Source organism: Pseudocercospora fijiensis (assembly GCF_000340215.1).
Source record: "Pseudocercospora fijiensis CIRAD86 unplaced genomic scaffold MYCFIscaffold_8, whole genome shotgun sequence".
Classification (NCBI taxonomy): domain Eukaryota; kingdom Fungi; phylum Ascomycota; class Dothideomycetes; order Mycosphaerellales; family Mycosphaerellaceae; genus Pseudocercospora; species Pseudocercospora fijiensis.
The window spans coordinates 248,993-271,725 of record NW_006921539.1 but is presented as its reverse complement, the minus strand read 5'-3'; the positions used below and the strand labels follow the sequence as shown (position 1 = coordinate 271,725).

General features: G+C 51.8%; 9 protein-coding genes across 9 annotated transcripts; 5 read left to right on the top strand and 4 right to left on the bottom strand.

Moving 5' to 3' along the window:
* Window positions 1–293: 293 nt before the first annotated feature.
* On the top strand, window positions 294–2,647 carry MYCFIDRAFT_190080 (uncharacterized protein; the record flags this gene model as incomplete). The annotated part of the gene is made up of 3 exons (XM_007931655.1): window positions 294–308; window positions 1,205–2,268; window positions 2,404–2,647. 3 exons carry the CDS (start codon window positions 294–296, stop codon window positions 2,645–2,647), a joined length of 1,323 nt encoding a protein of 440 aa, XP_007929846.1.
* Window positions 2,648–3,468: 821 nt separating this feature from the next.
* Window positions 3,469–4,195, top strand: MYCFIDRAFT_212110 (uncharacterized protein). The gene has a single exon (XM_007931654.1). It carries the CDS (start codon window positions 3,580–3,582, stop codon window positions 4,171–4,173), a length of 594 nt encoding a protein of 197 aa, XP_007929845.1. The 5' UTR covers window positions 3,469–3,579; the 3' UTR covers window positions 4,174–4,195.
* Window positions 4,196–4,585: 390 nt separating this feature from the next.
* MYCFIDRAFT_123698 (uncharacterized protein) lies at window positions 4,586–4,819 on the top strand (the record flags this gene model as incomplete). Its single annotated transcript, XM_007931653.1, has 1 exon — window positions 4,586–4,819. A coding segment is annotated over one exon (234 nt), but the record flags the coding sequence as incomplete, so codon positions are not given.
* Window positions 4,820–5,385: 566 nt separating this feature from the next.
* Window positions 5,386–6,884, top strand: MYCFIDRAFT_190078 (uncharacterized protein; the record flags this gene model as incomplete). The annotated part of the gene is made up of 4 exons (XM_007931652.1): window positions 5,386–5,734; window positions 5,787–6,029; window positions 6,086–6,487; window positions 6,577–6,884. 4 exons carry the CDS (start codon window positions 5,386–5,388, stop codon window positions 6,882–6,884), a joined length of 1,302 nt encoding a protein of 433 aa, XP_007929843.1.
* Window positions 6,885–8,205: 1,321 nt separating this feature from the next.
* MYCFIDRAFT_57882 (uncharacterized protein) lies at window positions 8,206–8,999 on the bottom strand. The gene is made up of 2 exons (XM_007931571.1): window positions 8,722–8,999; window positions 8,206–8,648 (listed from the first exon to the last, which is right to left on the bottom strand). The coding sequence occupies exons 1-2, from the start codon at window positions 8,967–8,969 to the stop codon at window positions 8,540–8,542; spliced, it is 357 nt and encodes a 118-aa protein (XP_007929762.1). The 5' UTR covers window positions 8,970–8,999; the 3' UTR covers window positions 8,206–8,539.
* A 458-nt stretch (window positions 9,000–9,457) lies between these two features.
* On the bottom strand, window positions 9,458–10,476 carry MYCFIDRAFT_34820 (uncharacterized protein; the record flags this gene model as incomplete). Its single annotated transcript, XM_007931465.1, has 2 exons — window positions 9,458–9,564; window positions 9,615–10,476. The coding sequence occupies 2 exons, from the start codon at window positions 10,474–10,476 to the stop codon at window positions 9,458–9,460; spliced, it is 969 nt and encodes a 322-aa protein (XP_007929656.1).
* A 345-nt stretch (window positions 10,477–10,821) lies between these two features.
* On the top strand, window positions 10,822–12,540 carry MYCFIDRAFT_198895 (uncharacterized protein; the record flags this gene model as incomplete). The annotated part of the gene is made up of 1 exon (XM_007931651.1): window positions 10,822–12,540. One exon carries the CDS (start codon window positions 10,822–10,824, stop codon window positions 12,538–12,540), a length of 1,719 nt encoding a protein of 572 aa, XP_007929842.1.
* An 867-nt stretch (window positions 12,541–13,407) lies between these two features.
* On the bottom strand, window positions 13,408–15,972 carry MYCFIDRAFT_156328 (uncharacterized protein). Its single transcript, XM_007931650.1, has 2 exons — window positions 14,958–15,972; window positions 13,408–14,753 (listed from the first exon to the last, which is right to left on the bottom strand). The coding sequence occupies exons 1-2, from the start codon at window positions 15,399–15,401 to the stop codon at window positions 13,851–13,853; spliced, it is 1,347 nt and encodes a 448-aa protein (XP_007929841.1). The 5' UTR covers window positions 15,402–15,972; the 3' UTR covers window positions 13,408–13,850.
* A 5,220-nt stretch (window positions 15,973–21,192) lies between these two features.
* On the bottom strand, window positions 21,193–22,723 carry MYCFIDRAFT_166906 (uncharacterized protein). The gene is made up of 3 exons (XM_007931649.1): window positions 22,606–22,723; window positions 22,305–22,388; window positions 21,193–22,243 (listed from the first exon to the last, which is right to left on the bottom strand). Exons 1-3 carry the CDS (start codon window positions 22,703–22,705, stop codon window positions 21,276–21,278), a joined length of 1,152 nt encoding a protein of 383 aa, XP_007929840.1. The 5' UTR covers window positions 22,706–22,723; the 3' UTR covers window positions 21,193–21,275.
* Window positions 22,724–22,733: the final 10 nt, after the last annotated feature.

The window sequence follows — 22,733 nt, the reverse complement described above, 5'->3', positions numbered from 1 at the left end:
ATCAATGGATAGATGAAGAGGCCTTGATGATTGTGTTGGAAGGTGATGATCCAGGTGCATGGTCCTGTTGTTTCGTGTCAGGGCGGAGAATATGAGTGGTGTGGTCGGAAAGGCTCGCTGGAGTGGCAGTGCCAAGATGGTGATCATTATTCGGCAAAAGCCGTGGGACTGTCAGCGGCGCGTCAAATTGTGCTTTCAATCTGCGACTGACAATCTCCTGTTCTGAGCAGCGGTCACATTTGCACCGTGGATGCTGATCTGCCTGCCAGTACTGTAGCATTATTCTGCCTGAAATGGGTGCTCAGCAGGTGTGTTGCAGCATTGTCCGATTCGCGCGCGACGTTGCAGGTCACTTTGCAGGAGACAAGTCCAATAGCGAGGCGCCGCATGTGCGATGTGCAAATGGCAAATGGCGTTCTGCGTTGGGTTCGCCGCGCGCACACCACCAGCGGCCAGCCTTCCTAGTCTCGTCGTCTAAAAACTCTCGCTGCACACCTTGGCACCTTGCCGCCAGCGCGGACCGCGGTAGACGCCTTTCTCGGTTGCGAGTGCGAGTGCGTGTGTGTGCGTGTGCGTGTGCGTGTGCTCATCCTTTCAGCGCCGCTTCACTGCTGCTGTGGTTACTAACGTTACTGTTAGTTCTACTCGCACGGCAACGGTAGCGGCAACGGGAACGCTGAGAGATCAGGAGACTCCATCCTCCTCGCCTTTATCATCATCTCCAACGCGCACTCTTCTGCCTTTGCTACGCCCGTCCACTTCTCGCAGTCCAGTGCAGTGCCTCACCGTCCCCGGGACCCGTGCGCGCGGCATGCACTCGCCACCCATCCTCACAGCCATGGCCATGCCCCAAACTCAATAGAACAAGTCAAAGTCGCGAAGCTTATTCACGCGCGCTTCGCTCCGCTTCACTCGACACGCATATATACATCTTTTATGCACCAGAGCTACACCACTTGCACAGCATCTGTCGTGCTCGGGAACACACGTGGAGAGGCGTCTGGCACCACTATCACCCATATTGCCAGCATCTTGCCATTGCATATACATTGCAGCTAGCTCCACCTCGACACTCGACATCCCCCCCAGACTCGCCATAATGCCGCTCCATCACCGACGCGACCTCGACAACATCCGATCCGCCTACGACAGCGACCGACCCGAAGATTCCGACGGTGACTTGGAAACAAGGTCTTATCAGGAGTCACACAGCGGCAGCGACAAGTCATACCGCACAGCTCCCACCGAATACTCGAGCGCTTCTTCAAAACGACCCACTCGAATACATCACAACACCTGCGAAGGCGTAAGCGAAAATGTACCTCGCTACTTCGACGATCGAATACCTCAACAAAGTCCACGTACATCTGTGGAATCGTACACGTCTTCGATAGCTAGCGACGAGCTCCCGGCAGAGGACGAGCTTCCTGATTATCACGTCCCTGAGTACAGTGCACAGCGCTATGGTCCAGCCGCCATTGCCGCTACGCCAGCAGATTTCTCCCAGCTTTTCCCATCACATCGTAGACTTGCCATTCGGCATGACGACTCTACCTTGGATGGGAACATGAACTTGCGCGTTGACACCGACGTCAATCTCCATGGCCGAAGACGTGACATGACTCTCTTCCACTTGCGCATGCATGACTTACGAGATCGCGAGTTCTCCTTGCGTCGCTACTGCAGAGACTCTGGTCGTGAAGTCTGCCACTCATCTCGTAAGGTCCACAAGTCGCCGATTGAAAAGCGACCTGGATTTCAACGATCGTTGAGCAATGCTTTGAGTAGTATGCGGACAAGGTCCGAGCAGAAAACTCCAACCCTGGCAAGTCTCAAACGGAATGACTCTGGTTACGCGTCCTTGAACTCGTCCGTTGATTTCGATGGGAATCCTCGGCCGCATTCGGCGAGCGCCACTCCAAAAGCCCAGCAGCAGCACGTCGATCCGAACACCATGCATCTCGAGTTCTCCAACTATGCGCATCTCGACATGAAGCGGGCTGGAGGGAAGGGCAGTAAGCGCTACGGCTTTGAGTACTGGGGTTCGCATTATTCCTGGAGGCGCACTGTGCGAAAGGGGGGCGAGACCAAAGCAGTCTCATATCAGCTTACAAAAGCTGGTCAAGACGGACCTGTTGCGCACATCATTCCTGCGCCGCTCACGCCTGCCCAGATGGAGGAGGAACACAGGCTTGGAGGTTGGGTACCGCCTTGCTCGATGTGGATCGCCGATGAGGCCATTGCCCGTGGGCAGAAAGATGTTGCAGAGTAAGTCCGATCATGTGTGCGCGATCAGCCTGCTTCAGCGTCGTGCGCGACCATTTCCACACCCGACATGACTTGGAGCAGGCTGAAGCAGGCTGCAGCGTGGACGCTTCACCCCCTTGCTAACCATCGTTGCAGTGTGGTTCTTGCGACTGGTCTGCTCGCCCTCGTCGATGATTCCATCAAGACACACTTCCACTCGAGGACCTCGAAACAATTACTCATTCCACGACTACAAATGGGCGTCGAATATGTCGGACCCAAACGCCTGATCAATGAGATGTTCAAGCGCGACACGAGTGGGAGTCACAGTCGCCAGATGTCCAGCAGTAGTCGACCCTCAAGTTCCGCAGGTGCTACCGCTCCCAGAGCGGTCAATTGATCGTCGTCGTATGACCCGGCTCCACGGACCGCCGAGCACGATGCGACACACCTCTCGAGCGGTGTGTGGATCGGATCGATGACGCTGAGGCGGTCAGGTCAACGTGACAGATTCTCGGTATCACTGAGGCTTGGATGCATCTTTCCGTCGGAGCTTCTGATCCTCTGACTGCTGGAAGCAGGATCTCGGGTTGACCATTTTCCCCTTGTGAGCATTTGACATTTTGACAGTACTGCATCGCATGGAATATGCATCGCGGGTGGAGCATACTATGCCAGTCAGTCAGCAGAGCATGGACATGGCATTAGCGCAGTGTTTGCTGGGCGTTTGACGCCGAAACCTTCATACTGCAAGCAGCACATACTCGCGTTTGGAGGGATGCAACAACAGATGTGTGGAATGCACACTGAAAGGGTTGTAAAGGTGTTGCGGTCTTGTGGAGGATATCCTTTTGATACCGACAGATCAACAAGCTTCAGTTCCAGCTCCAATGAGCACGCAGCAAGCGCGCTCGCGCTCATTATTCTGCAAAGCTTCGCTTCGCTTCCTGAAGTCTGCACGCACGGGAAGTCTGAGGAGATTTGATCCTGGTTCATATGCATGCCGCCGCTTTGACAGGCCGTACGTATGCGAGCGCCCGCTCTCCGTCGCCCACAGGTGCAGCTCGGGACTTATAATACGGCAGGAACCCGACCAGTACCATCGACGCCTGTGTAACCGACCAATGTGATTTGCGAGTTTCAACAGGATTTTTGCTTCAAACATCGTTCACGCACAAACAACGCCACCCAGTTTGCTGTCATGTCATCAATTGTGGAGCGGGAAAACAGGACAGTGCTGCGTCCGCACGTCATAGGCCCTCTCTAGCCTCTAAACTTCTGGCCTCTTGGGCTGCTGTGCTTCAGGCCATCGACACGTCACGCAGCACTCTAATGCACCTTGTTGGTCCAAGTATCCCGTCCGCGGTGGAGTGTGGACTCATGCATGAACGCTCCCTGGGGACGGCAGTCAATCGCGTCCTGTCGGCGACCACAGAGCTTCGTAGCTTCCATTATGCCTTGGATATGCGCTATCAACATACCCAATGTCCTTCGAGCACTCCGACCACAGCCGTTGATCAGCAGTTCATGTGCTTCGGTCCCCAATGGGTGCCGGCTCGGTCCAAGGCTTCACGCGCCGATCCAGCGGGCCCTCGGATGGCACGAGCAGGATCCAGTCCATGGGGCCACCCTTTCCAGGCGTGTGCCATGCCATGCGGGCTACCTTTCGGCTGCTTGTCTTTTAAGTGGGCAGTCGTCGTTTGGCGCGGTAATCATTCCAACAAAGAAGTCCTCTCTTACACCATCACTTCTCTGAACACCGCGGTCTGGAAAGGCACAGGTCTGACACCTTTCACACCGACGGCTGCGTGCTGCTCGCAACGCTGCCACGTTTCTCTTGTGATTGACAACCACAATGCAAAACGCAACACACACACACACACACTCGCTGCCACAGCTGATAAACAAAAACCACACACGTTATAAGAATCTTTCCCTTGGGCCACAGCTCTGCTCTTGCTCTCTACTCTCGAGACGTATCTCACCTGCGTGCGCGCGCGCTAAGTCAAACCTTCTTGTTCTCTTGATACCCAATCCGCAAGCCCTTGCTTTTGCTGCTGTCGCGTGAAGGCATAAGCTACCTACCATTAGCCTTCACATTTTACCTTTACTCTTTCCTATTCCAGTCGACAACGCTTCCATCCATCCATCCAGCCAGCCAGCCAGCCAACACGAAATCTTTTTTTTTCTTCGAAACAAATCATGGCTTCCGTATCGACTTCGTCTTCTGGCCCCCAACCTTCTCCACATCAGGAGCGTCTTATAAGTTCGTCTTACCTTACCTTACCTTACCATCCATCCTAACCACCTCATCCTCGTTCCAGACTTCTGTCGAACCCAAGGCATCCGAACCCCCAACTTCCAAATCGTCTCCGACAGACGCGGTAAGTTCCACCCCCTCCCCCCCTCCCTTCCCCACCCACTCACTCACTTTCTCCCAGGCGGCCGCACAGCCTGGAGCTGCGTCGTCAGCATCGCCGGCGCCGGCTCCTTCCCGGCTCGTTTCTGGTACGATGGAACATACATCAACAATGCACGCGAAGATGCGGCCGAGAAGGCGTTGCAGATGTTAGGCGTTCTTCCCGCTCCGCCTACGCCTTCGACTGCGACTACGACTCAGAGGGGTGGGGCTATTCATACTTAGTTGGATGAGGGGATGGGAGCGGGACTTGGGGCGATCGGATGGAACACAGGACAGTACGGGGATCTTTGTCGTCGATGGATTCAGAGGTATGGGTTAGTTAGTTGGGCATAGCGATGGTTGGTTGGTTGGCGGGTTAGTTCTAGGCATTTGGATATTTTTCTGCTGTAGGGGGAAATTTTGAAGCTTGTGAACGCGTTCCTTTTTTTTTTCTTTCTTCTTGGTCTTTAGAGGCTTGATGCTTGATGCTTTCTTTGTCTTGACGTGGTTTCTTAGCTACGGAGCCTTCACTCTCGACTCGGATGGCTCTGAGTCCTCCTTGGGGCTTGGCTTGGCGAATTGAATTCAGGGCCGCATTGGATCTATTTATTTGCCGACATCCGATGCGACAAAAAAAGTCATGGCCACAGTAGAATAATCTCCTGGAGACCTTAACAGACCTCGATCAATTTTTCGCTCAGGAATCCTTATCTCATCAAGGATCCCGCCGCGAACTGATGGCAAGCGAGCAACAGTCCTACCTCGTCAGCACCTCACTCATCGTTTGCGCCATTCTTTCTTCCATCCAGATCAGCAGATTCCATATCTGGAAAACTCCTTACTATGTTGGAACCGGCTTGATGTCCGTGGTTGGGACATCCTTCGCTACGATTCCTGTAGCAACTGGCGCTCTGTCTCAAATGTACGATATCGGGATGTGTCCAACTGCCGCAGATGGAACGAAACTCCCATGTCCTCGTGGCGACGGCGCCATCCTCGGGACCCAGTGCGTCTGCGCACTACTGGAAATCTTAATGTCGTTTATGCCGCTAGAAGTCTTGAAGAGGATCTTCCCGCCACTTGTCCGTACTCCTGATCGGTGCGAAACTCATCGCCACTGGTATGGCCAACTGGGCAGGCGGCTCTGGTGATTGCTCCAGCAGACCTGAGACTGGACTTTCCCAGCTGTGTCCGACTATCAGTGCGCCGCATGCTTTACCCTGGGGAAGCGCGGAGTTTATTGGACTCGGGTTCTTGGTCTTTCTGACCATTATTCTATGCGAACGCTTTGGTTCTCCGATTATGAAGAGTTGTGCGGTCGTCCTCGGCCTCCTTGTAGGCTGTATTGTCGCTGCTGCATGTGGCTACTTTGATCGTTCCGGTAAGTCTTCAAGGCATGAGGAAGAGAAAGACGTATGGAAACACTAAGACGTACAGGAATCGACTCTGCACCAGTCGCCAGCTTTATCTGGGTACACACCTTCCCACTAAGCGTATATGGACCGATTGTGCTTCCCCTACTTGCCGTCTACGTTGTCCTGGCTATGGAAGCCATCGGAGACATTACAGCTACTTGTGACGTTTCAAAACTGCAAGTCGATGGGCCCATGTTGGACAGTCGCATTCAAGGCGGTATGCTATCAGATGGCATCAACAGGATTCTGGCCGGACTCTTCACGATTACACCCATGAGTGTCTTCGCGCAGAACAACGGAGTCATCGCTTTGACAAGATGCGCAAACCGAAAAGCTGGCTATGCTTGCTGCTCCTGGCTTCTGATCATGGGTATATTCGCCAAGTTCGCCGCCGCACTCGTTGCGATTCCAAACGCAGTCCTGGGTTCCTCTTCGCCTCTGTCGCTGCATCTGGTATCAGAATCATTTCCACCATGCCATTCACGAGGCGGAATCGATTCATTCTGGCTGCAGCACTCGCTGTTGGCTTTGGTGCCACTCTTCAGCCCACATGGCTCAGCTATGTGTTCACATCCTCGGGCGATAACAGAGCGCTCCTTGGCTTCTTCAATGCCATTGAATTGGTCATGGAAACTGGCTTCGCAGTCGCGGGCTTCTTGGCACTTATTCTCAATCTGGTCTTGCCTGAGGAGATTGAGGATGAAGATTCTCCCGAGCTCACTGCTAACAACGCCGATGAAGAGGATGACAGGGAAGAATGGGATAGAATTCATGCTATAAAGAAAGGTGATCAGGACGACAGCGAGGTGAAGGCTTCGTGAGTTGAGAGTACGCAACAGTTGTGGACTTTGCGTACATAGAATACTCCACAAAACGCGTTTCGGGTTATTTACTCAAGACCAACTTGGCATCTCATCACCAACCTGCCTTCTCGTGCTTGTAGTAGCGTGAGTGAATGTCCTTCGGCTGTCCCAATTCAGCAATCCGGCCTCGGCCATCTCAAGGTGGAGGCATCGTGGCTCTTTGCTCCTTCTGGCCCTCACCCCTCTTCAAGCTCTCATAATAAGAATGCACTGCATGGCTGCCAGTGTACGTAGATGCTATGCTGCACAGCGTAATAAGTCGGAATTATTGAAGCTCCATCCCCGATCAGTTTTCTCCCCTCACAATTCCACATCTTCTCTCCTTCACAAGTAATAAAGAAAAAGAAACCTCGATCATCACAATGTCAACAGAAGAAACCAAGCAACAACCACCTCCCCCTCCCCCCTCCAACAACAAAGAAACCTTCCACTTCATCAACGACCCAGCAAACACCATCCACGACGCCCTCACCGGCCTAACCCACCTCAAACCCACCCTCTCCTACAACCCGGACTCCAAAATCCTCTACCGCACCGACCTCCCAACCTTCTCCTCCTCCCACGTCACGACCATCGGCTTCGCAGGAGCCGGTCACGAGCCCATGTTCAGCGGCTTCGTAGGCGAAAACCACCTCTCGGCCGCCGTGTCCGGAAACATCTTCGCCTCCCCGACCGCGACGCAGATTTTCGAAGCGATAAAACTCTGCCAACGACAAAACCTTTTGAGCACTAGTGATAGGAATAATCAAGGGACGTTGGTGGTGTGTGGGAATTACACGGGAGATATTTTGAATGCGGGGTTGGCGATTACGAGGGCGCGGGCGGAGGGGTATCATGTGAGATTTTGTGCGGTGGGGGATGATGTTGGGGTGGGGAGGGAGAAGGGGGGGAGGGTGGGGAGGAGGGGGTTGAGTGGACATTTGGTTGCGTTGAAATGTGCTTGTGGGTTGGCGGAGAGGGGGGAGAGGTTGGAGAGGGTTGCGGAGGTGATGGAGTATGTTGCGGCGAATGTTGGGACGATTGGAGTTGCTTTTGATAGGTATGTTGGAAGAAATGGGACACGTTGGACGCGGGACTAATGATAATAATCATGCTAATTGATGATTGTTGAAATAGAGTTGCCCTCCCGAACGCGACTTTGACTGATCTACAGACGCTTCCTCCTGATACGATCGAGCTTGGTATGGGCGCTCATGGTGAGCCAGGATTGCAACAGATCTCACCTATTCCTACTCCAGACGCTCTCGTGTCGCAGATGCTTGATCTTTTACTAGATGTCTCAGACAAGGATCGAGCCTTCATTCCGTTCTCCAGCTCTACCAACCCAAAGACCGATGGTGAGGTCGTGCTATTGCTGAATAGTCTGGGAAGCACTTCGGACGAAGTCCTGGCACGATTTGCGGAGCTGGCGAAGGTCGAGCTCGAGAGGCGAGGTTTCACTGTGCGAAGGCTGACTCTCGGCCCACTGGTGACGAGTCTGAAGATGAGCGGATTCGGGATTACTGTTTGGAGACTGCCTCCGGACAGTGGAGAGGTAATGGACCGCAAGCTCGCGATTGATCTTTGGGATTCGCCGGTCGATGTTGTAGCTTGGCGGCAATAGTATATACATCCTAATCGGCTCGAAACACTTCTTCCAGTGGCTGCCACCAGCCTTTTTCGTCTGTGCTACCTGTGCTACCCGGCACAAGTGATTCTTGCATGCTGTCCGTCATCTGCCACCTGATGTGATACCTCGTTGTCAGCTTCCATTTCCGCTATTGAGAATGAACATGAAGGTCGGAGCCTCACTCACCACCTGCGCACTTCTGGGTTCGCTTTCATCTTCTCCATATCGGCATCGAAGTCGCTGCCAGCATACTTCATCGACGCAAATAACGTCATAGAAGACTCGTCGAGAAAGATGGAATAATCGACGATATTGCAATCTTTGATCTGCTGGAGCACAGCTGGCCAGACGGCGGCATGGCAGTCCTTGTATGCCTGCAAACATTCGCGCTTCAGGCGCACGATTTGCCCAATGCGGCGTGGTTCTGCAGTCATGCTTCCGTGTCTATCCTTTGGGTGTTGTTGTTGCTCGATGTCCTTCTAGGTCGGCTGTGGCTGGGCTTGCCATTTATTTCATGAGAATTGGAGCTCTGGCTTTCGCGTCGGTGGAGCTCTTGCCGAGGTCGGCTTTCCCATAATGATGAGATTCGTGAAATTGACTATGCTACAAAATCGCCGTCCATTGTTTTTCTCGACGGCGCCACGATCAAATCTTTTGACAGCCATCGACAGGCGTTGGCATCGCTCTAGAGCCAAGTGCCCGCTCGATTCATCAGCGCATTGAGTCGTCTCCTACGAGGCCTTTAAAAGTCTAAAAGCGCGAGGCACAGATGATGTCTGAAGCAGATCTCCAGTGCAACGACCTTGCTTAGGAACAGCGCAAGGGCCCAAGTAAGCCGTGAAAGCATTGAGCGTCTAGGAGCGACCTTGTCCATAGACACAGTCACAGGCGCTTGTGTATGAAAACGGTTCCAGGAACGTCATCAGCCTGTGTACGAGCCGAAGATCAATGCTCTGCCTGTGTTCTCAACGACCCGGCCCTGCGATTCCTCAAGCATCAGCAGGAGGTGAGTCGTTCTTATAAGGACCTCTAAATCGATTGTCAGCCAATTCAAGTATTCCACGATCATTCACGCTTACCTTCCAGCTCGACTTGGTAGCTGACAGGAGCATCCATCTCGCTAGCGAATAGTACAGGTATGTCACGACGCCATTTCTGCTCCTTCACACGGAACTTGATTCCAGCATTGTCATCTCCGGTGTTCAGCCAGAGAATGGTCGAATCTCTTCGTGGATCCAGAGCATTGGCAATACTGTTGGTCCTGGACCTGCTACTAGTTGCAGTATCGTCATGGTCACGGATGATGTTCACTACCTCGCCATCAGACCATTTCTTACTCTCGCAGTGATCTGCCAACCAGTGCCGCCAGACACGAATGGTGCCTCTGCAGAGCTCTTGTACACTGCAGAGCAGACCACGGGTACTTTCACGTTTGCCCAGATAAGCCATTGTCTCAAGTTGGGAGAAGGAGAAATCGGCATCGATGCCGATCGTCCTCGACACTACGCTACCAGCGTTTGCCAACTTTGTTTTCACAGCATCCGCAGGGACGTATGAGCGTGAGCCAGGTATGTCTCCAGCAGGATGAGGTCGAGGGATGGACAACCAGTCTGGTTCCTGGTTCATGGGCCGAAATCGTGTATACAAGTCTCCCATACGTTTGATTGTACCGACTCGATCTCTTTGCTCCTGTACATCGCAGACCAGCTCTTCCATACCGCCAGTGCCTAAGGAGGAGCATATTACTTTTGACATGGTCCATTTCGCGCTCGGCGGACCGCATTCAAGATACAGCGCGGATTGTCCGTCGAGACATGCCGCGAGCTGGAGTCGATGGCACAGCAAGCGTACTATCAAGGAGTGGAAGTGGCGACAAGTCGGCGTGAAGTGGATGAGATGTTTAGAGGGAAATTGGGCAAAGATGTTGAGGAGAATCTGCATCAGGTAAGCCAGTGTTTGGTCAATGCGAGAAGAGGGATTGCACTTCATTTGGCAAGGCAAATATGCCGCGCGAGATATGCGCTGGATCGGCCATGGCTACAGAGTCTTATTGATTACAAAGAGAAATGGAAGTCTGGCAGTGTAGATAGAGAATATGGCTCAGCGTCAGTGATTGAAAGGTCGAAAGGATCGTTGCAAGTCACCGAGTCTCGCGTCATCTTGGCGCCGCTGCCGAGGTCTGTTCGACGCGCCGGGCTCCGCTTTCTTCTTCGTGGCCTCGTTCTTGTGGCATCGACCACCTCTCAGTGCGCAGCGAGAAGGGGGCGGATGCGCGAATTGCCCATCATGGCCAAGGACAACGATCAAGGCCTGCATCGCTTCGTGATGCGACAGCATGCTGGAGCTGGGTACGATGGACAGAACGACATGGGTGATCTGTCTGATCTCAAAATCGGACCTAACGGCAAGAAAGGCTCAGCGTCGGCCAACATGCAAACAACCAGAACCCAGGCTCGGCATGCGGGCACCAGATCTGCTGGTCAGAGAGACTCGCCGCCACATGCACAGCAGAACGTGTTCGGTACTGATGCGAGCGCCGCTGACAGGACGTCGATTGCTGAAAGCGCGAGAGCCACGCAACAGCCCAAGACAAAGCAGCAGCTTGAGAATTCGCAGCCCAAATCGAGAAATGTCCACGACCCAGCTGAGTACGATGATGGCGAGGGAGAAGAGAACTATACTCACCATCGAGAATTCGTGAACCAGCCAGCCAACGGTCAACAACAGTCAAGACCTTCCTCCGGAGATGCACGTCATGAAGCAATGCCTCATAGCACCATCAACAAGCGTCTGAGCGGCGACTCTTACCCAGAAACGACTTCTGGCAGTCCATCAACCGTTGACCAGAATGCCGTGCAAGACCGTCGCGGGCAAACCGCTCAATATGCTCATCCGGCCATGCGTTCTCGTGGACCGGGTGCTCGTGCTCTTCAATCGGCTGGCGAGCACGTCCAGGTTCAGACTTCGACGCCACAGCTACCGCAGCATGGTGCACTCGGAGTGCCGAACATCTTCGGTCAGCCAGGACCCAAGAACATGACTGCGCTTGTGGAAGACGTGGCTCAAAACTTCTCATTCGGACCCCCTCCACAAGCTCATCTGAACATGGCAAGACCCGGCCAGCAGCCTGCGCAGGCTCGCACATTGCAGCCCACCCAGCAGCTACAGCGTCACAATCAGCAGGAGAAAGTTATGTTGCAGCAAGAGCAGCAGCAGCAGCAGCAGGTTCGGCCATCGACGCAGCATGGCCACAGGTCAGTTCCAACAGATCAGGCTCATCACGGTTCGGAAGAGCCACCTCTCCAGCAGCCACGTGCTCCAGCAGTGAATGAGCCGCCGCAGCAGCCCACGGGGGACGAACGTGGCGAGACGCGTTCGCCATTCGAGCGCGGACAGGTACAGCTCCCCTCTAAGCAACGTGCACATCGCGCAGAGACCCCACTCCAGCAGCGTCTAGATCTACCATCCGAAGCAGCCCAGGAGTACTCTGATGGAGCAAATCCTGGCTTCAACGGCTGGCCTTCCGCCAATGGCCATGATGAGCAATATCCTCCAATAGAGGAGAGTGCTCTCGATTACGAAGACAAAGAGCTCTTCAGGATGGACTACAGCAATTTGAAGGCGCAGCCGTTCGATGCTGATCCCCACATGGGACCTTTCGAGTTTCCTCCTAATCAACAAGCAGGCACCTTTGACGAGAGGCTCAAAGCAGCCGCAGGTCTACCACCAGATAGCCAAGCTGACTTTCTCGCTACTCTCGACCTCGACCAGTGGGAGCAAGCCGGAGACTGGTTTCTTGATCGTTTCGGTGAGCTTGCAAGCCGCTTCAAGAACGCCCGTAATGCAAAGCGCACCGCTGCTCGCGAGTTCGAAAACGAGATCGAGCACCGCCACGAGATGGTGGCCAAGAAGCAGAAGATCACAGAGGCTGCTATGAACGAGATGAGGGAGAGTGGTGGAAAGGTGCTTCAAGGCACACCAAAGAAGACGAGGAAGGCCAAGTGATTCATGACGGCTTGAATGTCTGAAGCAACATGTGGATTTCGATGTGGACTTTGGACTTCTGCATTATTATTATTATCATCACAAGCGCGGCGTTTCTGGCCGTGGGATGAATGCATGATATGGAGGATGGCTCATGATTGACGTATGGCTGTGATATGGCTGCAGTGCATTTGCTGGCGCACGATACCCATTTGCTTGGACCTATTTGCTAGCATCACTTATAAGTACATGGAATGAATGAATGATAAACCTGAACCGCACCAATTCTCATCCCCACATTTTCTACAACTTGTCTTGTCAACAACGACGTGTCGTGTCGTCGCCATGATGCATCCGGCAAAAAAAAACAAAAAAACTTGTTCCTCCACACTGCACTGCACGTTCGCTTACCTTTTTAGAACTAGAATATCCCCTCGCTTCCAATTCCACCTTCCCCCCCCCTCGCGTCAACGAGCCCCGAAATGCTTATTATTTTCTTCTCTCTCTCTCTCTCTCCACACTGCACTCCACAGACGCCATCTGACAGGGCTTCCAAACTTCCCCGGCTCCACTTATCTTGTCTAGAAGAAGAAAAAGAAAAAGAAGAGAAAAGAATTGTCGGTGAGCGCCGACGTATCCCTCCCTCCCGAATCAAGGCTTTGACCGAGGATCCGCGGGTGTTGGAAGTGGCAGTAGTTTCGCTGCACAGCAACGGATTGGGGGGGATCAACATGCTCGAGTCAGCTCATCACCACACGAAATTTGTACAGTAGAATCTTTGTAAGCCGAGACCGAGACCGCAGAGTTGTGCGTGTTCGCTTCGCTTCGCTACTGCTTTGTCGCATTATTGGCGCTGGCTGCAAGCGTTGAGAGTAGCGAGTGAATTGTGAGACGAGATAGCATTCTATTGCCAGTAGTGTAGTAATAATAAACAGGTGCTGGCGCTACGACGAGCGACTGAATGGCGCATTGCATCAGCTCTCAAGAGCTAAAAAAACCCCCCCTTCACTTTCCAGTCTGGTTCGACCGCTGGTAATCATGGCAGCATATCAGTATCAGACCCAATTGCTATAGCCACTGCCATTTCGCCAACCCATCCCAGCAGGTCTCGCGACCGCGAATTCTCTTCTCTTCGCCACAGTTCGCCGTTTCCGATCTATCTCGCTAGAACTCCTCGCCATAAAATCAATAAAAAGTATTCGGTCATGTGTCCATAATCTATCCGTGACTGTGCCCGAAAGGCCAGGTCCATTACTCTATCAATTGACTGGTTCTGTCATTCTGCATTCATTGTCGTTCCAGTGTACTCGAGTTAGAACGACTGCAAAGGCCTAAATTCGTTCTGAAAGATCGTTGCCTGCCTCGCTTTGCCGTGCACTGCTTTGGCCGCTGCAAATGCCACTGCCCGGGTTGGAAATGTCTTTGATCTCTTTGACTTGATACGTGCTCTCCTTGATTGCGACCATCGGCACAGGGAGCTTTCGCTGAGCGCCGTCACCAGCTTCCATGATCTCGCTGATTCTCAGTCCGCTGTGCTGAGCTGGAACATATGGCTGCTGACCATCAGCCGACGGCTCAACCGGTGCTAGTGCCGGAGGTGGTTGGTGAGCCATAGATAGGTGGTGCAATGTCGGAAGCTGAACGCCATTCGCGTGGAAAAACTGCGGGCGAAGTCGCGGAGAATGCGAGGGTGTTGCAAGTGGGGTATGGTCGGGAGTTGGAGAAGTGTCTGGGTGCGAGAAAGATGGCGATGGCGGGGCGGTGGATTGTGGAGAGCCTGGTCTCGACTTCTTGTATGGCCTGTGGTCATCTTCGTCATGCGAGTGTGATCTCGACATAGGCTGCGACGTCGGATTTGACGAGTAGTGGTATGAAGAAAGCGAGGGCATGCGACCAGTGTTGTACGGATGATGGTACGGGGTATGCCTCGTCGGTAGATTCAAGTGTGGATTGGGTAGCTGAGTGTTGTTTTCACGCTCGACTTGCGATGCCGCCGTGGCCAGCAGGTTGATATCCATCGGTCGATGGAGACTGCCACCTTGCGCTGGACTAATATCGCCACTGCTGTTGCGAGTAAGATAAGAGCCTGGAGTGCTGGTGTATGTAGACGCATGAGAGTGCGGAGGCGACACGTTAGGAGAGCTCAACTGAGAGTTGGGGGCTGAATGTGTCGTCTTCTGAACTGGAGGTGCCATGATGGGATTCATCGGTGGAGGCGGCTGGTGGATCGGAGTCTGCATCGGAGTCGAGTGCTGACTGAACATGCTCGGCGACTGGTTCATCTGGTTGAAGGCGTTCACCTGGCTGAGCTGGTTCAATTGCTGCATGTGGTTATTCTGGCTGAGTTGGTTGATTTGGTTGATCTGGTTGATCTGGTGGAGTTGGCTCATTTGGTTCAACTGGTGCGTTGCCGGGTTGTCGTACATGCCGCCTTGGACGGCAGCAGCTGCCGCGGCGGCAGCGACATGTTGTTGCTTGTTGCCGCGACGTGAGTTGGGGTTATTGTGTATGCGCGAATGACGAGTCAATTCGTCGGATCTGCTGAATCGTTTTGTGCAACCGGGGAACTGGCAGGCGTGCGGCTTCTCGCCGGTATGCGTTCTGATATGTCTTGTCTGATGCTCGAGACGATGAAAGGCCTTATCGCACAACGGGCACTTGTACGGACGCGGCAAATCTGGTCGGTGTTCGTCCTGGTTCTGCATTGCGACGCCCACTGCCGGCATTGTCGCAGCGGAGCCGGCCATGGGTCCGGAAGTCGTCGTCGATGCGGTCGCGTTGGGCGACGTGGAAGGTGCGTGGCGGGTGGTGTCGTCGGCGGAGGCGGAGGCGGACGGCGATTGCTGCGTTTGCTGCGAGTGAAGCAAGTCGCTGAGGTTCATGTGGACGGGAAGAAAGGGCGGCGTCGGTTGTCGCTTGGGGCTTGGCTTGGCTGAAGCGGGCGAGCCAAATTCTCTTTGCGTGTGGTGTGGTGAGTGGTGACGCAGTGCGCACGGGATGTACGGAGCGGAGGAATGCAATGCAGACGCTGATCCGGGGTAGGTCTGCAGTGTGCAAGGATTGTGGAGGAGAGAGGTTGGTTGCGAGGGCAGAGAGCAGAGTTGGATGGTGGTGAAGGGTGACGCTGCGCTGCGCGGTGCTGCTACCGGAAAGCAGAAGCGCGTGCGTAGAAAAGGAATTCACAAGCGCGGGAGTGCTGCCGGGAGAACTAAAGTCAGAGTGCCCACTCCACACTGACATCGATGTCTCTATCCGCATCCCTTTTTGCGTCATGCAGGAACCAACCGCGACACCGTGGCCCACACCTTGCTGTGGACGATGCATCATGCGGCTACGGAAGCTTGCCCGGGGCACCCACGGGGCGAGGGCGAGGGCGACGCCGCGACGGGGACGCTCATCTATCATCACCCTAGCCTCGCTCTGCGACTCGCGGCCTGGCCTGGCCTGTGACGGTCAGACGGGGCTGAGCATCCGTGGGCGTGGCACCCTCTTATCATATCATCACTCGGAGCTACTACTACAGCAGTATGGTGCTGTTGCGCTGCGCTCGGCATCATGTCTGTAGGGCTGAGGAAGGCGCTGCAATAAATTCTGCCTAGTTTGGCCGAGATGGAGTCCCACCGTCGGACCGACAAGAAAGCTCTGCACTGAAAAGAGCGCACTCCCAGGCCGCATAGGGTGTAACAGAGGCCCGCATACAGAAGAGCGCAGTTTCACCGACAACAGCGAGGCCGACATGATGACGAGTCGCCGCCGCAAGTCTCTGATAACATGGCCCGTATCACAGGCGCCAATTTCACTTGCGATCGGAAAGATGATTTTGAATCGCAACAACTCATCCGCTGTCTCCTGTTCGAAGCTGCCCAATGAGCCTGTGTCTCATCCCGCAACGTTGCCCGCACAACAAGGATGCACCAGCACGCATCCGTGACAGGACAGGACAGGAATAGCAGGTGGTGGCACTGTCTGTCACTGTGCGGTGCGCCCCCGAACCAAAGCCTACACCCTGAGATGAACGGGATCCTTTGTCTCTAACGGGCAAGCAATCTGGGGAAAGGAGTCGACTCCGCTCCACGTCTTGCTCCGTACAAGAGCTGCGTGTTGGGCTTGCCTATCTTTGAGAATTCTTGCCAAGCCTCGGCCTCGCGATGGCAGTCCCTTTTATTTTAATACCCAACACACAAACAGCGGAGCCTTGAACGCCTGCGGCAGCCATCTTCTGCTGCGCAAAACATGTAGATGAAGCCTGGCTGCGTTACTATTCGCGGATCCAGGAGTTTGGAACGCGATAGCAGCCGCTGATCCGGCAAGCCCGGCAAGCGCTCCCTGTGGATTCTTATGAAATGAGGCTTCTCCACTCCACCCGGCAAAAGCATGGCTAACTTACAGTGCAGTATCAGCCGTCTAATACCGTGCTTAGTGGACGGCTTTGGTAAGTCTTGTTCAAGTCCCCGGAAACCGAGTGAAGTTGTGACATGTTCTCGACTTCTTCCGGGAATCGCCAAGGAATAGAATGCCGCGACGCCTTCCTACTGGCTGCCCGCGCAAATCACAAGCCACAATTCACATGCTGATGCGGAACGAAGTCAACCCCCACGGGCCATGACTCCACGAGGCTGACTGCGGAACCAATATAGGCTAAATTCGTGGCAGGACGGAGGATTTAACAAGCCTGCGGACGAAATCGCAGAGTTCTGAGAACGTGTCGAGATCTATTATGGATGCACAGTGGGAGCATGCTCAAAGCAGAAAGTGCAAGCAATCGCGGCGTATAAAACATGTCCAGCGAGGCAGAGGCCTGAAGGTGCATCGTGCAGGTATCGTGCGACTGCTGCACTTTCCATTCATCTAACCACCAGGCTATCATATGATGCGGTGTGCAGCGAATGTGGGGACGAGAGCCTTGCGTACACCAGCAGCTTACTAAGGCTTCTCCTCCCCGTCGTGTACCGATGGTGCTGTATCGGCCAGATACTCTGCTGTACTGTATCCGTAAGCCTCAAGCCGAGGTCGCACTCGTTGATCAAAGGTAAGAAAGCAGCACCCGATTTGCTCCGAGTTGTGGAGAAGAGGCACTAGAAGTATTAGCTAACAACCACATCCTCCACCATCACCTCATCCTTCTCCGAAACTTTTCGTATCTTCTTTCATGTGATTTCATGTGCGCCCACCGCAAGTCGCAATGTCAGGCTAGCTTGCCTCTCACCGTTTCCCACACAAGATTATTATGCCTGGCGCGGACCTATGCCATGTCAAACCTTCTCTTATCGTGAAGATTGCCTCTATCCGCGGCTTGGTGCAGTCACACGCCGCTTACTTCACGGAGTGAGCGGCGTTTGCCTCCAATTTAGCTGCGGATACATTCTCATCTCCAGCACCGCGCACGTAGGAAGGCCTAGTCTTCCGCCGAACACGATTGCCCACAAGCTAGGTCTACAGCCACACTACTGATAATGGTATCTCCGTTTAGGGAAAATCGCGATAAAGAGGAATTCGGAATTCCTCACAGACTTTTCGAACCGTATACTTCCGCCGATCGTTATTAGTTTAGCTCCCTATACTCTACTTCTCGGATATCAAGTTATGGAAATCACGGCAAACAGGTTTCAATTCCTCGCATCGACATCGACATTGTTGAGTATTGCTACAATTGAATCAGCAGATGCAATACTTCACTGCTAGTCGTGAGACTTTCTTCTACTGCATACTGCCGCCTTGCTTCCGATATACATACAGCATCCACCGAGCCGAGCTACTTCCAGATTAATCTGTATCGCAGTCTCTTGCAGAACGGATATTTGCTCAAGAACTAACCTTGCTCCGTGGAACTCGAAGGTACGTACGTACCAACACTTCCTTCCGTCATTTACCATCATCTCACGCATGGATGGCTTGTCTTTGAAAACAGGTCTTCTAAAACTAGCTTTTGTCGAGTGCATTAATTAACTCATTACGAAACTCCGGTCGATGCTACCTACGATAGTTCAAACTTCAGCCTTATTTATACAGAGTCTGGCCATCTCCGAAGATTAACTTAACTTTCCGACACTAACCTTTGCAATATTGCTAGGTTATCTACGTCTATAACAACTCAATACTCGCATTATTATCCGATTGGAAGTGTCGCATACTATAGTGCTAAGAAGGCTTAATAAAGAGGCCTTATTTCCAACCCCTATACTACTAGAAGTCTCCTATACTAATAATACCTCTTTCTAGCAGTATACTAGCATTGCTACTATGCCAACGATATATAGGCAATGTCCTGCCTCCGAATAAAGCAAAAGAGGAGGTGTTTAGGGCAGGGTAGGCGCGTAAGAGCCGTATAAACAATAGGTATAGTAGGTACTAAGGGAGGATATAAGAAGCTAGCTAGAGGAAGCTAATAAACAGAGAGAGAGATATATACTCCCTAACACCCTTATTTCGAACCCTCTAGAGCTCTTAGAATACTCCTATACTTATTTCTATACTATAATTATACCTCGTACGCTTCCGTAGGTTCTTATAATACCTATATAAGAGGATACCTCCTCTAGCGAGGGCTCCGCTTCTCCGATAACTCCTCCCTTCTCGCCTGTTCTTAAGGCGACTATTCTAACCTAACTACTATCTGATCTATTTAATATACTATTACCTCTTTAGCACTTATTTAAGGAGTCCTTTAGCACTATAGCGGAGCCTAGTTTACCCTTAGGTCTTATAGACCCATTATTTAGCACTGCACTACTAGATAAGGCCTTCTTCTAGCGGCTCTTAAACTAGGCAGAGATGCAAGCTAAGATAGGTGACTCGCAACTGCTAGCTATACTGCAGCAACTAGATAGCTTCTTACCGGTATATAATAAGTCCTTTATTAAAGAGACTACCTTCCAATATATACAACGTATAAAGCGTAAGGACATTGTTAAGCGCTATAGGCTTAGAGCTACTACAAAGGAGCTGTTTGAGCGTAGTTAGACTGTTTATAATATCTCTAGCCTCCTATAATAACGCCCTTAGAATGTCTCTCGCATTGTCTATAAGATAATCACTCCTACTAAATCTAGGCTAATATTATTACCTCCGAAGCGACGAGTGCGCTTCCTGCTAGATAGTATTAATAAGATACAACCGACTCTAATTAAGAGAGTAACAGAAGCACTTAAAGGCAAGTAAACAACCTCTGCTAACTAACTATTGCTAATCAACTAAATAGGCAATGCTAACTACAAGCGTATAACTTATAGCTAATTTAGAGACTATTTGAACCTACCTTGCTTAGCAAGGACTATAAGACGTATCTATAGAGCTATAGGTTATCGTCGTTGTGTTGCAGTAGTACGACTATAGCTTAGTAAGCGGACCAAAGGCAAGTGTTTGTCTATTGTCTTTAGCATATAATATACTAATAGTCAATAGCAAAGCGCCTATAGTAGGCACTCGCATACCGTACCTAGAAGGCAGGTAACTAGTATAACGTGTCCTTCTCGGACGAGTTTGCCTACTATAGGGGTAGTTATTAACGGCTCTATGTTACTCGTAAACCTAATAAGGTGTTTAATAAGGAATGCCTAGTACCTAAGTTCAAAGAGATACCTTATATTCTCTTTTAGGGTGCTATTTCCGGCCGCACTAGACGCTCCAATATTATTCTATAGCAACGGAAGGAATGGGGTACTATTAATGCTACCTCCTATATTAAGTATATCCTTCCTTCAGTCCTTAAATATATGCGATTAATAGGCGACTAGCTATCTAACGAAGCCCTCGAGAGAGACGTAGGCATACTAGACACTATAGACGACAACGACCTTCTATTTAACCCCTATAAGTATCTTAAATACGTACTCTTCCAATAAGACAACGCTCCTGCCTATAGTACTAAGAAGACTAAAGACTAGCTAACTGTATACGGTATACCCTTTATAGACTAGCCTCCGAACAGTCCGGACCTTAACCCTATTAAGAATGTATAGGCAGCTATTAAGAAGGCACTCTATGCTAGCAGAGTGCCTACTAAACGTACTAATATAGAAGCTAGGGTTATATAGCTATAGACTAATATCGTAACTGTTGACTATATTAGGAACCTTCTTAATAGTATACTAGCGAGGGTTGAAGCAGTAATTACTGCTAATAGCGGAGGCATTCCTTACTAACCTAACCTTATTGTATTTACTTAGATTGGTCTCTTCTATTATCTCCTATATCTACGGAGGTTTGAATGAAGGCATAACTGGCTCTTGTAATTAGCTGCTTTTATACGCGGTATTCAATCCAATTCGATTAGTCTACTTAGCGCTTCTTATATGCTATAATCTTTACTATTAGGCTGCTAGTAGTCTGCCTATTGCCTATAGCAATCAATCTATTACCTACTACAATAGTTAGCAGCTAAGGTTATTCTCTCTTAGCAACGCTAAGCCGCTTTCATATGCTTATAGATAGGCCCTTGTCGATAACTCTAACCTTCATTGTCTCCGAGACAAGGGGGTCACCCTGTACTTCCATCCTCGGTCTCCGACAAATCTGGCGCCTAACAGTTTGAGTTGCCGAATGGGGGAAGAGTGTAGTGGAGTCTGGAGATGGAGATGGAGATGGGATGAATGGAGTAGAGCCTTGGTCCTGTCGAAATTGACCTGCCCTCCTTGCACGAGGAGAGCATTCCTCCAACTCCAAGGACGTGGGGATCGTCTCTCTGTCTTTCCTCGCAAATAGGTACAGCATTGACTGGTGAAGTTGGTCACGGTTTCAACTCAGCACATCTCTTGAACCTAAGATCTCGCACCAGCTACTGCTTGCGAAATACTCTCCTGGAAAGCTTTCCTAGCTTGCTCATAACCAATATTCCGTCCAATAATCACAATCTTGCCATCGACGCCATCGGCAGAACCGTCTTCAACAGCATCGATTAACTCGAATATTTCCCTCACACCTTGCAAGATTTTCAGACCTCCTTCTCGCAGCGGTATGCGTCCTTTGATCCGATGGATCTCCCATTCTGACGAAAGTTCTGCTGCACCGGGTAGCCGTGTCTCCCATAGGGTGGTCCTCAGCCATTCGTCGAGCTTTTCAAGCCCAGATGGGGTCAGGACGGGGAGATGCAAGGTTATGGTGGCTATTGCTGGATTCAGATGACTGTGACCTTTGCTTGCGAATTCGAGGTTTTCGGCAGATACGTTGTCGTATGCGTGAAGATCGAGGATCAAACCTTCAAGTTGCGGGACTTGGGAATGGTCGGTGGTTTCGATTCTTGCCAAAGCATTGATTGAGCGGACACGATCTTGGACGGCTTTGAGTTCGTCGTTCGTGATCAGGTCGGTCTTATTGATGATTAAGATGTCGGCATGTGAGATTTGCAGATGCGCAGTTGATAGGACCGGTCCGATGTGATCGCGATGATCATCTTTGACTGCTTCTTCGCCTTGTGGCGAGTCAAGACTGCGCAAGATGTTTTTGCCGTCGACGAGTGTTACGATGCCGTCCAGATAGATCGTGCTTCCGAGGCCTTCGTCAACCCAAAATAGTGGAGCGATATTGCCTGGGTCAGCTAGGCCTGTAGTTTCGAGCAGAATGTAATCGAAAGCACCTCTGCGTTCCATAAGTGATTCGATCGCGTTCACGCCAGAGTCCTTGACTGAGCAGCAGATGCAGCCGTTCGCGAGGTCGAGCCATTCTTCGGCTTGTTGATCGCCTTGGTTTATGGTAAGGGATTTTTCGATGTCGGTGCTGTTGCCAAATTCTGGAGATCATTGGTTACGGTGTTGAAGAAGAGGGCAATCATTCGTGATAGACCGACCCACCATTTAATATGACAGCAATCTTCTTGCCGTGGCGTGCTGTGAGGATGTAGTTCAACAAGGTGGTCTTTCCAGCTCCAAGATATCCTTCATGCGGTCAGTGGGTGTCCAGCATTGAAGTGTGACGAGAGAAGGCTAGGGATGTATTTGTGAGATCTGAGAAGACATGCTGTCTTGCATCTCGTCCAGATAGCAGAGAAAGAGCAGCTCGAATGTCTCCGATGAGCTGTGATATCGCTCTCTGTATCAAGTTGTATGTAAAGTGCTCGCTAGCGCCCGATCGCAGCATCAGCATATGACCTACCTGTAATAATAGTGATGGGGACTCGAGATAGTTTTACATCCTGCATCTCAGAGCTCAGCCCGGCTTCGACAGCATCCGCGCCATCGGCAGTGACCAGCATAGGTGGCACATCGTCGTCTCCCTCCATA